This window comes from Dipodomys ordii, unplaced genomic scaffold, assembly GCF_000151885.1.
Source record: "Dipodomys ordii isolate 6190 unplaced genomic scaffold, Dord_2.0 Scaffold89, whole genome shotgun sequence".
In the NCBI taxonomy this organism is placed as follows: Eukaryota; Metazoa; Chordata; class Mammalia; order Rodentia; family Heteromyidae; genus Dipodomys; species Dipodomys ordii.
Genome location: NW_012267305.1, coordinates 453,709 through 468,714, shown reverse-complemented (window position 1 = coordinate 468,714; position 15,006 = coordinate 453,709). Strand labels below are relative to the sequence as shown.

Genomic DNA, 15,006 nt, shown 5'->3' with positions numbered 1-15,006 from the left:
ACAGCCCAGACATTTGTGTTAGCACAAGAGGAGCTCATCGACTTGCTCAGTTTTAAAGAGCAATAACGCTTCCATGTAGCTACAAGATAAATGTGTTCTGGATGGTTTCCAGATTACCAACAATTTTTCATACAGAAATCCTTCCAAATAAGCAAGCTATTTAGTGATATTTCCACTGCTTTCCTTATTAGTGCTCTTCCTCATTTAATGTAAATGTTAACGTTTGAGTCATCTTTCACACAGGACCCAACCAGAAAACATCCTGAACCACACCAATTTCTAATCAGGCACTAACTAACTAACTACCATCAATGCAATTTCTTGAATATATTCCATACTTCTTCAAAATTTTATTTAAGGGAAAATCACCAAGATCTTAAAGTTAGAACAACTTGTACTTATTCATCGTAAACTATTTTTATTTGTGACTCTACATCTTCTGGATCAGTTCCATGAGGACAATAGATAGAGGCATTATACACCTGTATCTATTACACACCTGTATCTATTACATCTATTACACACCTGTATCTATTACACACCTGTATATATTATACACCTGTATCTATTATACACCTGTATCTAGCTATTGTAAAAATTATGGATGGTTTACACAAATGTCTGGCACATGGAAGGTGTTCAGCACATAGTAGTTACATATGCAATTAATTATATGATTAGCATTTGTTTAGTATTCCAGTTCTTGTCTTGGCACCTTATATAGAGTTTTCCTTCCATCTACAGGATCTATGTACTGCTCCCAGTGTGATCTAAACTGCAAATACATTTGCATCCTTTTTTGGAAATCAGCTCTTTAACAAATCCCATCATTTCCATGTTGACATAGCTTTAAAAAATGCTCCTTGAGTAAGACTGCTTCCCTGTACTGTTCTCTAGTCATTACACTGGCCTTAATTTAAACCTGCATGAGTTATCACACCCTCCCTCCCTTATTCCTCAGGCGTACATTCCTGCTATCCTATTCTCTTCCTCTTTTGAAATCTAATTCACTTCTATACATCTATTAGGTCTATGTTTAAAGGTGATTTCCTTTGGAATTTATTGTGCATATCTGCATTGGTCATTTCATGGTCCCTGGCAGATATCCCTATATCATGGCTTACAAGGGCCAGAAATTTTCTGATGGATTAAGTCAATTTGTGAATGCATATCTGTATACCCGTCATTTCCTATGCTGGGAATATTCTGCTGTATCTCAGCCACATCCCTGGTCAGCTCATCCCTTGTTTGTTTTACAGTTACAAACATTTCCATCAATATTCAAGAGATAAGATATGCAGTTTTCTTGGATGCTCTTCTGTAATTCTGCTTGCTGCTTGTGATTCTATCATATTTTGCACCTTCCTCAATTCAATGTATTTTATACTATTAAACAGCTACATGTGATTTGCACATGTCATAGGTCATTAAGAGGATGAGCTGTGTCTTATCTCCTAGGCTCAGCACACATCCCAGGATCTTAAACATGATAACTGCTTGTGTGTTTAATGAGTCAATGTGATGAAATTTAATGAATATTTGTTCCTCCTAGTCAGATAGTCAATGGGACTTTTATATATCATATATCATTCAACATTCATGTACAATAAATCAAACACACAATACAAGTTTATCTATATTCCCATCAGTACTGTCATACTTTATGTCTTGGGATGGGCTCTTTTAATCTGCCATGTAGTATTCCAAGTTTAGTATTTGTACTGCTGAGGCAAGCAACAGGTAATGTGTGTTAGCCTGCATTTCTATGGCTATTCTGAGGTCACATGATGGGGCAAGACCAGGCTTAGTTAACTAAGGAGAAAGACTTACTATGAGCCAGGGAAAAGGACATGCCCCCAGCACAGGCACTCTCCTTCTCTACTTCCTGATTGCCATGATGTGACATGGTCTTGACATCATTATTCCATGCTCAGATACCAGAAAATGTGAGGGAGAAATAATATTTACTGCTGTAAGACATTGAGAATTTAGGATGGTTTCTTACTGCATATGACATGATTGCTATATCAATTGATTAGTTTCAAAAAAGTTGAAAATGATCAATAGTTGCATTAAGCTTCCTCTGTCCTTTCTTAACTACCCTAGTTACATACCCATGTAAGTGTCAGAATTTTCTAGGCAGCAATGTTTTGCAATTTTCCATTGGATCCAGATAAGATCTGAGGATCCAAGTAATAATAGAGATGTTACAGAATGACACTTACTGAAAAATTATGTGTTCTGTAGACTTTATCCAATTTGTGCCTTTTCAGGTTCCAGAAAGAGAAGAAACAGCTACAGTACTATCACAATGGATAAGGGAAACTGTGATTTGGAAAAAGTCACTAGATGTAACACTTGTGGTACCATAAGAGTCATGCTTTTATCCTGGAGTTTTGATGACCCACCTTCTTGGATCCAAGATGAACTTAATTGTGCAGAGGAAACAATGATTTCATCAAGCTTCTATACTTCTGTACTTCCTCTATAGTTATTTTGCAAAATAAGCACAAGGGCATTCTACATAGACTCCTGCATCATTTAACTTCAGACTAAAAAATAGAGCTCAATTATTATCATCTTGCTATTCATTCAGCTGTATTTTCAAATGACTAATCATTTGCTCAGCTTCATCCTCTGTCCCATTGGGCATGTGTGTTCATCTCTTCTTTTTCATGTTTCAGTATCATCTATCCTCTCCCATTCCCCGCCTTTATGTAATGTTACTCCCAAACTCAAACCTATCCTCTACCTTTTCTCTTTTATTACTCAGTTTCCCCTATGTACTGTTTCTCTTATTTAACTTCTATTCTTTCTCTTCTATTAATTGTCTTGCCCATCACTCTCTCTTAACTTCTTTACCATTGCTTACTGTCTTTTACCACCAATATAACTTCTTCATCATTCAGTTCCTGCATCCATCTCATTCCACAATCCTTTCTTCTGTTTCAACTTAGTCTAGTCTATTTTTTACACAACTATGTGAACTGCCACCTCTCCACATCTTCTATTTCAGTCAGTACTTAAATAAATGCATAGTACTCTTCTGATTATTCTCCTACTAGTGCTCTATTCTTTCCATATTTTCCTTTTTATATTATGTACTTTCCACATTACTTCCTTTCATGCAGCACAATAACAGATGTCCCTCTTTCTTTATAAGTAAAATTCTAACAAATTTTGATGTCATCATTTATTTTTTTAATCTGGAAAATTACTGTTAACAAACAATATTTCTGCTTATGTATTTAACCTTTATATTTCTACTAGCTGCTCTTTTCTGCTATCTGGAAAATATACAGTAGTCTCTTCCCTGAAAACAAAGGCAAACTTTACTTTTGCCCATAGATCTTTTATATTAAACAGGGTTTTTCTTTTTCTTTTTCTTTTTTTTTTTTTACTGTGTAAGCTTTCTCATGAACTTGTTATGAAGGCAACAAAATAGAATAATTGAATAGTGTCTTGAACATTGTAAATACTATGTTGATGTTAATTATGTACTAATTATGCTATATTAGTATTACTATTTCTCATTCTCATTTTTTAAACTAATCCATTGGTATAGCAATCAAGACAAATGATTTTTATTAGTCATATGACATATGAATCTTTAAACCTAAATTTGCATGCAGTAAGAAATAATCCTAAATTCTCAATGTCTTACAGCACATTATCTGCCATGTGAACTTGGTGAGCCAGGGAGCTCATTTTTGTGTAACCATAGTAAGAGTCACGAAATGATGAATCAAAGATCTTGTCACATCATGGCTACCAGGAAGCAGAGAGAGAGAATGCCTGTGCTGTGCGAGTGTTCCATTCCCCGGATTCCCAGCTTCTGGGACAGTATTCGCAGTAAGCCTTTCTTCTTAGTTAAATTTTCTGTAAATGCCCTCACATACATCCTTAGAGGTGTGATTTGCTAATTCCCTTGGTGTTTGTCAATTGAGTTGATAGCCAATGGGATTGTCACGGCCAGAGGAAGGCAACATGGTAAATCAGATACTGGCTCTTAAAGACTCATCCTCCCTTATAACTGACACATGCTATTTATGCTCACCTTTGATTAACCGAACAAGTCTGTCCATGCATAACTTTAAGACTTTATAGAAGTACCATATAAGCATGTGCCCAAAAGGAGGTAAACTGGGACATGCAATAGTAGTCCCCTTTGTATCTCCCTGGTTTTATATTCTGTTTCATTCTTTAGTTCCTTTGTGTCCTCCTCTGTCTTAATGATAGCAGTGCATGCATGACTGGATTTTCTTTTTATTCCACCCTTTCTAGAACTGTTCACACTCATTCTTATGGTTTCAATTTATCTGTACATACTAACAATTCCAAAATTTGCGCTGTTCCTTTGTTCTTATTCTTGTTGTTTTTAGTCTGAGACAGGACTCAAATTCAAACATGCTTTACGCTCATTAGCAGGCATCATACCACCTGAGCCATGCCGCCAAGCCCCAAAATGATGTTAAAAGTTCACCTTTTGAAATAAAAATTCAAATCCTATTTTGATGAACAAAGCATTGTAAGTTTGTATTTTTAAGTATTCTTGAAAATGTATGTGCCACTGTATTGGTCTATGTGTATCTTTGAGTATGCACATGTTTACACAACATGAATATATGTCAGTGGGTGTTACAAAGTGTTCAAATGTATAACTATCTGTTCATAAATATGTGTGTGCATTTCCATAATATGTCTATATGAGTAAAAATGTGTTAAGTGTATATATGTGTGTAATTGTATACATGTTCATATGCATGTATATAAGTACTCTTGAAATAATATATAAGTGCAAATAATATATAAATGCATACATAAACAAATTTATACTTAAAACAATGTTTTATATTTATATAATTTATATGTAAAAATGTATGTAATGTACAAATCTATAAGCCTAAAAGAATATTATAAAGCATTGAAGTAATATATGAATTGAAGTAATGTATGTATGTACATAAATATGTGTGTATACAAGTACAAACTTACACAAAAATTTATAATCATATAAACTTAAAGGAATTGTCAGCAGCTACCATAAAACTTGCTGCTTCAAATAATAGTCCTGCCCTCAATATACTCTAGATAGGGACCACCAATCTCTGACCTCATTGTGTAGAGGAGAGTCCCGTTGTCCACAAGTCTGAGAAGCTTATTAGGTGTGGTCATATTATGAGCCACCGATTTCTTGCCATTGTGAAAGAAGGTGTCTGGAGTCCAGATTTTGCTAGCCAGGAGATTGTTGAGTGGAAGTATCTTCATGGGTCCATCAAATTTCAGTCTTTCATCATGCCATGTCTGACGAAAAAATACATCAATGGTATACTCCTAGGGACAAAATAGAGAGAATAATGGTTCAGAAGGGTTCTATTAATGTTTCACAGTTCTCCTAGCAAGTATTAATTAGCATGCAGTACATTGGTATGTAGAAGGACATGAGTAAGGGCAATGATTATAACTGAAAAAAATCACCTTCTTAATAATAAGTAAGAAGAAAATATATTCGATAGCACTATTATTAGAAAGGGCACTGCCAAAACTTCCCCACAAATAATCCAAGACAGCCCAAGATTTTGCTTCATAAAGCAGAAGCTCCCTTCTTAATGCTGTGAATTATCTATTAATAACAAACCCCACTGGGTGCCAGTGGCTCATGCCTGTAATCCCAGCTACTCAGGAGGCTGAGATCTGAGGATCATGGTTCACAACCAGCCTAGGCAGAAAAGTCCCCATGTGACTCTTATTTCCAATTAACTATTCAAAACCTGGAAGTGGCACTGTGGCTCAAGTGGTATAGCACTAGCCTTAAACAAAAGAGCTCAGGGACAGATACCTGGCCCTGACTTCAAACCCCACAACCAACAACAACAAAAGAAAAGACAAGAGATTTGTCTTTAATGCCCAATGATGTCACATGACTATCAAAGGACAATATAACAGCAAACATGTCTTACATTTTACACAAATGTTTGTTGAAGTAAGATTTTATTGTCCTCAATATGTAATTAAATCTTACTGATACATTAGATGAAAAGAAACATAAATATAAAATTAATTAGATAAAATTATTCACAAAAAGAAAATTTTCATATTTACTGCTAATCTAAACATAAATTAGAAAAAATAACATCTGCATTTCTGTGATAGCACATCGTCCTGACGCCATAAACTACACAATCTGAAACATTTTGTGTATATTACTTGAAAGCAGAGGGAAGTGACTGAAAGCAGACAGAAACTTGGGGATTATACTTGGAAGCGGCAGCAGCAATAGGTTAAAACTGTGAGTGTGGGGCTTTTCTTTCCCAAACATGATCCTCAAACCTAGAATTTTTCTGATATGGATAACAACCTTAGTGGCTCAAGTTAACATGTAACTTACAATATTAAGGGACAGAGTCCTAGAATCATAGAACTGATAGACTTGCTTCAAATCCTTGCTGACCACTGTATTATGCAAAAATGAAAAGCTCTTTGGGTCCAGAAAAAGCAGGTGCAAAGAAGAGAACAGTAGTCCACTAAAAGAAAATACATTATGTAGAATCTAGACCAGAGGAGGAGAAGGAGGTAAAGAAGGAGGAAGAGAAGAAGGAAAAAGACATGAATGTAAAAAAAGGGTCTAGAGGAGGGAGGAATTAGTGAGAGTGATTAGAGGAAAGTGAAGGAGAGCTGAAGATAATCAAAGTATGTTATGCGTATGTATAACAACCCAATAATGAAACCTCCAAAGAACTGCCAAATACAAGGGATGTGGAGAAAAGGGGTAAAAATTCTTAATAGAGGGGGCAAACTTTACCGAAGCAAATTATATGCATATGTGAAAACATCACAACAAAATCACTTTGTACTCATAAATTAACATGTTGAATGGTAATCCCTTTGTACAACTACTTATAAATAATAAAAAATAATTAAAAATAAAGATGTAGACAGAAATTACTTCAAATCATTTGGTTTAAAATCCTCCAATGGCATCTGATCATATCCAGAACAAACTCTTTCCTGTCATAATCTCTTGTGTTCTTTTATGAGAGCTTCTCCAAACACTTCTCCTACTATAAATTAGCTAGTCTGGCTTTCCTATTCCTCTAGCATACCAACAAAATTCATGTCTAAAGATTGAAAGATCTTATAATTTATTGTCTAAAGTGGAATACTTTAGAGAGAGAAGACTTTATAAATAACCAGGACATCAGGTGTAAACCAGGTCACTGCCAGCTGAGAGACTGGAACTAGACTCCCACATAAAGCCAAGATCCTGAAAGGGTACAGCCTCAGGAAAAAGGGGCACTAGATAAAATTAACTAGACAAACTCATCCCACAACACAAAAGTTCAAGAAGGAAGGGGGAGTCAGGAAAGGGAAAACATTTCTAACAAGATTTAGTAAAGCTGAGCCTTATTGTATGGAAGATTGATGTCCAAATGTACCTTGTCTGCCTGATTTGTCAAACTAAGAAATTCACATAAAAAATTCTGTCTCTGTCAGGGGAGATCACAAAATTAAGTTGCAAAAACAAACACAGAAACACCCCGAAAGGCCATAACCACAAATAAATGCTTGCTGAAAATAGGCTCACAATCCACAATAACAAAAGAAATTGTTATGGAGAAAGCTGACACAACATACAGTCAGATTAAACTCCCGCCAGGAACACAATTATCAAATAGAGATGATGGAAAACATGCAATTAAAAACTCAACAGTTAAAAACAGACATAAAAAGCACATCTGAAAAAAAGAGATCCACTGGAAATAAATTATTGATAGTGAACTAGACATTACTAGAGAGAGATTAATTACTTGGACTATACTAACATAAGGAAAAATTGCTCAGTTTACATTTCAGACAAGTAAATGATAGACAGTTTGAGAGAAGCTAAGTCTCATCCTTTTATGAAGGATGACAGGAAAAGCTTTGGAATACATCTATGAAGATTTTAAATGTGAGAGAATAGAGAATGTGGAGGTGGAACAACAATAGACGTGTCAATAGATGAACTGTAACAGAAATTATGAAATATATGCATTTCAACTTCAGTAACCATAATGACTTGCAAGCTCAACATATTAGAATAAGTCTAAGCCAAGCCAGAATAGAGATGACCCAAAAGTACCAAAGAGAAAGATTATGAACAAATATAAAAAAGTAGGATAAATCTGATTAATAGCAGACTTCTTTAAAGTAACAATAGAAACCAAAAACCCAGTGAGAATGCATCTCAAAAATGTTAAGATGAAAATAACTGTCAACTCAGAATTCTATAGCTAAATAGATGATCATTTAAGTGCTACAAAAACACATAATTTCCCAGTAATGTCTCCTGATTCTTACCCTCAATTTCCTCATAGCTAGCTGGGTGACACTCGAAATGGCTAGGTTCCATTGTAAAGTCACTAAATGAAGGGACACTGTCTGATCACTATATCATATTTCTTACTCCCATAACACTGGATTGGTTTTCTTCTTTATAAGACATACACACACACACACACACACACACACACACACACACACAGAGGGGTTTTGTTTCTCTAGCCTGGAAGCCGAGCATGGACTTTTTTCTGTTTATTGTGATAACTTTGGTATTTAAAATGCTACCAAATATGAAATAGAGCCTCTCCAGACATTACTGAAAAAGTAAATGATTGAATGATTCCTCAAAAAAAGCACTGGCAAGAAAATTTGTTTATGTAGTTGAAAGTGATGCTAGCAAGTATTTGCAAGCGTAACTACTAACACGGGTATGGATCAACTAAACAGATAATGGGTCTCTACAAATTAAAAAATAATATGGAATAAGTACTTAGACTGATCTAAATGGAAAGACGGAGGAAGAACATTTGAGTGATACATAATACATAATGCATTCATGTATTATTTGGAATTAGTGTGGAGGTGCCAAGTCGCATTAGACAAGGTCAAGTGTATATTACAACGATTAAGGTAATCTCTGAAAAATATAATAGAACAAGAATGTAAAAAGCAAAATAATTACAAGCAAATTGAAACATATAAAACGTGTCTTTATAAAAGGTAAGAAAATGGGGGGGGGTTGTTAGTAATGGAAAGACTTAGAAAAAAATTATATTAAGTGAGGTAAGCCAGGCCCAAAGAAACATAGGTCCCATGGTTTCCCTTATTTGCAATAACTAGTATATGTCTGAGACAAGCAGAAAAGGTCGGATAAGTTGGTGTTAGGCAAAATGAAGCCCAAGATAAGGACTCAAATGTTTTTTTTCTTGCTTGCAACTGTTTCTAACATATTTATAAGATGATTTCTTTGTTGCTTTGTACATCCCTCCTCCATGCTTTCACTGTATTTGATGTTGGTATAATTTGTGGAGGGGAAGGGAAAAAACAAATCGTTTAACTAGGGATACAGGTGGACCCATTGCAACAATGAGATGTACAAGTCATTATGTTGAAAAACGAGCTTTACAACTTTGGTGGGGGATGGAGGGAGGATCGGGTGGGGGGTAGTTTGGGAAGGGATGGGAAGGGGAAACAAAGAGGAGGCAACAATGCTTGATAAGAAATGTACTCGTGGGCTGGGATGTAGCTCAGTGGCAAAGCACTTGCCTAGCAAGTGCAACGTCCTGGGTTCGATCCCCAGTAACAAAAAGAAAAGACAAAAAAAAAAAAGAAATGTACTCATTATTTTGCCCATGCAATTGTAACTCCTCGGTACGGTATTCTCACAATAAAAAAATAAATAAATAAATAAAATTTAAAAATAAATAAATAAAAATAAAAAAGAAATAAAAAAAAGAAAATGGTGGGGGGAAGTGGGGGAAAGGAACCCATAAGGGGCAGGGTTAGCTCAGTGATAGAACATGTGCATGGCATGTATTAAGCCCCAGCATGAAAAAGGAGAGAAAACTCAAAATCAGCTACTTGTATAGCTAAGGATTAATGATACAACTATATTCTATAAGCTAGATTGGGCAGGAAAGGTTAGGAAACTCATCTCCAATCAACCACCCAAAAAAGCCAGAAGTGGAGCTGGGGCTCAAGTGGTAGAGCACTAGCCTTGAGCCAAAAGGTTCATGGACAGCACCCAAGCCCTGAGTTCAATTCTTAGGGCACAAAAAAAGAAAAAGAAAAAGAAAAAAATTTACTAGAGAAAATCTTGCAGAGACTATTTGGTGTATAAGTATTATCCTATGACCTTTGGCCAAATGTAATCAGATTTTGACCTGACCATCCTAGAAATATAATCAATTCCTTCCTTGCAAATTGAGCCCTTGTGTACTTTCCAAGGATGATTGCCTCTAACTTGACAAATGAATTCTGTTGTTTTGTGAGGCATTTAAATCAAATCTTCCAGTTAATACGCCTAAGCCTGCCTCCTGGGAAAGGCACTGAATACATCTGTAACACAGGGCAAAGAAGACACTTAGCTGGTGGTGAAGTATTTCTGCCTTAGACTTAGAGCTTAATGGCTTCAACTCTCCAACAATACTAAGTATGTCAAAGGAAATCTCAGAAAAGACATGCAAGTCTTAAGTGTTTTAGTGGGGGGGGCAGCATAACTGACAACTGTGTTATCACGTGATTTTCTCTTTTGCAGGCCCCTCCCTCTGTTTTGGGCATCTCTGCTTCTGTCAGCCCTTTGCTTTAGCTCCATCATTCTTCATTTAGGAGACTCATCATTATTCATACCATTCTTTCAAATGCAGCTACTCTTATTCACACTGTTTCTATGTCCTTTCTCTGTTGTATGAAAGTATCTGGAAGAAACCCATGTATATGGACCCCTTGCTATATTACAACTGGAAATACAAGAGAAACCTGACAGCCTATGAAGATTTCAAAATATACCAATCCATTCTATGCCCCAGACAGTCAGAAACAGAGGCTTTCACATTGAGAAAAACACTCTCCCCAGCCCTAGAGAGAAAACATCGAATAGCTTTAAATACATTGCCACCAGGAGAGGGGTCCCTGTGGTATTTCCTTTTTAATTAGCACATACTTTTGTGTATAGGGCTTGGCTGTTTTTGCATGATTTTCATAAGCAATTTTCAGACCAGAATGTACGGTTCCTGAATCTGTTACAAAGAATTATGACTATAATGTCTTTTATGGGTTCTCATTTCCCATGTATCCATTTTATTCTTCTCATTAAGCTAGGTAGTTAATTCTTTTATTGCATTATCTGCTGGTATCAGTACTTAGTTGTCCACTCTTTTCCTTGGGAAGTTTCTCTGTTGACAGTTTCTGGGGGGCACTTGATACCTTGGCATAACTGGAGCACTTAAAGTATTTCCAAACACAGGGCAGGGTTAACAAGAACTAAAATTGTCATTCAAAGTTTCTTAGTTTTCTGTCCTCATCCAGTTTCCCCCATGGTAGCGCAATGGCTCTTGGAAGACTACAAAAAATAATCCCCCTCACCAACAGCCTTATTTTCACTAGTAAGGGATGGACAAAGAGACCAAATTTAGAAAATGGAAACAAAACTACATTCATACAAAATCTTTCACAACTTCCATCTTGTTGAAATGTCGCTACTAGCATTTCATGCATTGACCAAAAAACTGTCTTGGCTCACTTAGAAGTCAGTAGTTATAGAAGGCCCTTTGGTCTCCATTCACTCAAACTGGAATATATCTGAAGGAGTTGCCACTAGCATTTCCCATCACCCAACAAATACAGACCGAGCAAAGGCCTGTGTCAGATTTGCCTCTAGGAGCTGGAGATGTGGAGATGTATCTGACATGCTTTCTGCCTTTGAAGATCTGTAAATCAATTTGTCTCTGACATTTAATTTATTATATCTCACTCATTCTTTTTTATTGTGAAAATACCATATAGAGGGGTTACAATTACATGGGCAAGACAATGAGTACATTTCTTAACAAGCATTGTTTTCTCCTCCTTTCACTCATTCTTGAAATTAACCAATATTTGGGAATGTATCATGTGCCAAAAATTGGTACTAAATTGAACAACATAGATCTACTTTATAATTTTGATTTTCTTTCTTGTTCAACCAAAGAGCTGTGTCTGTGAGGGTCAGTTTTTCACCAGTGAAAGCAACAAGTGAAAAGGATTATGGTAGTCCTGAATCATTGCTCAACCTGGTCTTACATTTTTCCTACTTTGTTAAAGAAAAACTATTTTCTTAGAAAAGTATTTTGCACTAAAATTCCTACTTTGGTTAGAAATGAATCAATACCCAGCAAGCCTTAATTTTCATCTACTTTTCTAAGCAATCTATGTCTCAAATGAGTCTTCATCCAAAGTCATCCCTGACCCTGGGGTCAATTGCTCCAAATTACTAAGAACAGGAGGAAGAAACTTAAAAACACCAGAAATGTGTTTTTCAGCCACGGTAATTGTAGCTATTCTGCCTTGCAAATGGAGAGAAATGCAGCTAAAAATAACATGAAAGTTATTTGACAAAAATGTTCTATCCCTATCAAGAAAGATCTTTTCTGTTGCTTAAGCATGAGGGAATAATATACAAACAAGCAAGTGAAACATGAATCTTCCAAGAAAAACAGAGAAATTTGAGATTCTGAAAAACATCTTCCAGAGCAAGGAGAAGAGCTGGTTGGGATAGGGACTGTGTGTTTCATTGGTATCCTTGGGTTTAGGGACATAATCATGTGTCTGTGTCAAAGAACATGCGAGATAGCATGCAGGCTGCGTGCGCTCCACATACACTTGAGTATGTGTACATTTGTCTGAATATATTTCTAAATATTGGTAGGTCCGTGAAAATGAGTGTGTTTTGTGTATATGTATGTGTCTGTGTGTGCAAAGAATATAGTTTTGGTAGCATAACAATCCTAATCCATCATTAATGCCCAGCAATATAAGGAAAGAGCTGATTATCTCTAATGACTGACTATTCTCCATGACTGTCAGCTGTCTGTATATCGGGGTCTGTGAGCCATGTGTGTGTAGCACTGGCCTCCTAAGAAGTAATCATAGCTGTAATGTAGGCCTGGCTTTGAAACAGTAGATAGGTTTAAAGAAGACAGTCAGATATACAGCCCTCCTTCCTGCCTTTACAAGAGCTTTCTTCCGGCTCTCTTAAGAAGCACAGCTCAAGTGGTAAAGTATTTGCCTAGCAACATGAGGCCTTGGGTTTAATCTCCAGTACAACTGAAGAGACAGAGAGAGAAGGAGAAGTAGAGAAACCTTTCTATTTCTCATACATCAAAAATGCCCCTTACTGAGCTCTCCCTACATGCCATGACAAGCCGAGAAGTCTTAGTACCTACCTGCCCTCAAGGAGTTCACAGGGAATCTATTGTATCCTATTTATTCTACACTTAAAAGTAAAGTTCAGCCCTCTCCCTTCCCCCTGCCAGGCCTTTCAACCATTCACCTACTGATGACTTCCTTTTCTTCAGAAATAGCTTTCTTCTTCCACTGACTACTAAACCTTACCTTGAATGTAAAATCAACATGCCTAAATCAACTTTCAGCTGCCATGTCTCACCTTCCTGTCCATTCTTCAAAAACCATTAGCTAAGCTGGGCCCCGGTGGCTCATGTTTGTAATCCGAGCTACTCAGGAGGCTGAGATCTGAGGATCATGGTTCAAAGCCAGCCCGGGCAGGAGAGACCGTAAGACGCTTATCTCAAATACACCACTAGAAAACAGGAAGTGGTGCTATGGCTCAAGCAGTAGAGCTCTCGCCTTGAGCTGAAGAGCATAGGGACAGCGCCCAGGCCCAGAGTTCAAGCTCCACGACCGACCAAAAAAAAAAAAATCCATAAAAAACATTAGCTAAATCATTCTAAAAAAACAATTGTGTTTTAGATACAAAACCAATAGCAAGCAAGAAAAAAAGTTGTACTATGTAATTATTTTGTTTCTCTTCTATGTTCTTCCCCCACATATACCCCTTGTTTTCACTGCATTTGACATCAGTGCCCTGTATCTTACATATACATTTTTCTAATTTGGGGAGGGGAAGGGAAATAACAAAATGCTGAAAGAAGCATAGAGGTTGACCCATTGTAACAATGAGAGGTACAAGATACTATGTTGAAAACTAACTTTACAACTGTGGTGTGGGGATAGGGGAGCGTTAGGGAGGTGGAGAGGGAAGGGATGATAGGGGTAAAACAAAGGAGGAGGTAATAACGCTTGATAGGAAATGTACTCATTACCTTACTCATGTAACTGTAACCCCTCTGTACAGTATCTTTACAATTAAAAAAAAATTAAAAACAACAATTGTGCACTTTCATCATCCCATTCGCATTCCCAGCCATACACTGGCCACTGAAAACAGACATCCAAAAAAGACGTAAGTCATGAACAAACACATTCCATACTCTTTGAATTTCTTCTCCCAGAAATTGAGAAGTTTATTCTCAACACAGAGTAACTAATTCAACCAAAAATTGCTAAGCATCTAATAAGTCCCAGACATACAAAGCAGACAATAGCGTCTTTGCTTTGCTACCTGATTACATCGAGTATCTGATATTCAGTAGTTATTGATAGGTGCTCTACTAGGGTGAACATCCCTATCCCAACTTTCCATTGCATTCTTTGCTTTGGAATCAAAAGAAAATAGTGAGAGAAGGGATAATCTGTGCAAATAGCCTCAAAGCTCCAGTCTTGCCTGAAGCTCTCTCCCTGCACATATTTATAATGGACAAGCTTCCAGAAGTAGTTCCAACGCGAACTCTTTGCATCATTCTTGCCAGTCTATATTCTCAGTGAATGGAGCACAACTGCCATGAACAGACTTCTTGGATAAAAACACCCTTGGATACTTGAGCAAGAAACCCCACCACAATGCTTTCTTCTCTTGGCCTATCGGTGTGATGCTTGTGAAGTGTGAAAGGAGTGGTCAAACAGGCTTTAATAACAGATAGGGAGCCAAGCTAAGGGTTTAATGATGTGTTGTGGAAGGGAGGGTATGTGATTACTACAGATTGGCAGAGCAAGGACAAGATGCACTTATCAAATATAAAGTAGTGGGAGTAAGGAATTCATACGGCACACAATGTTTTCTTAGAACAC

The 15,006-nt window shown here is 36.7% G+C and overlaps 1 protein-coding gene across 1 annotated transcript in view; it reads right to left on the bottom strand.

The window, feature by feature from the left end:
• The window catches only part of Gabra3 (gamma-aminobutyric acid (GABA) A receptor, alpha 3), a 94,741-nt gene that overhangs the window by 54,092 nt on the left and 25,643 nt on the right, over positions 1 to 15,006 (bottom strand). The window contains exon 4 of the mRNA XM_013025954.1: positions 5,114 to 5,334. Coding sequence (XP_012881408.1) covers positions 5,114 to 5,334 — 221 coding nt within the window. The remainder of the gene's footprint in view (positions 1 to 5,113; positions 5,335 to 15,006) is intronic.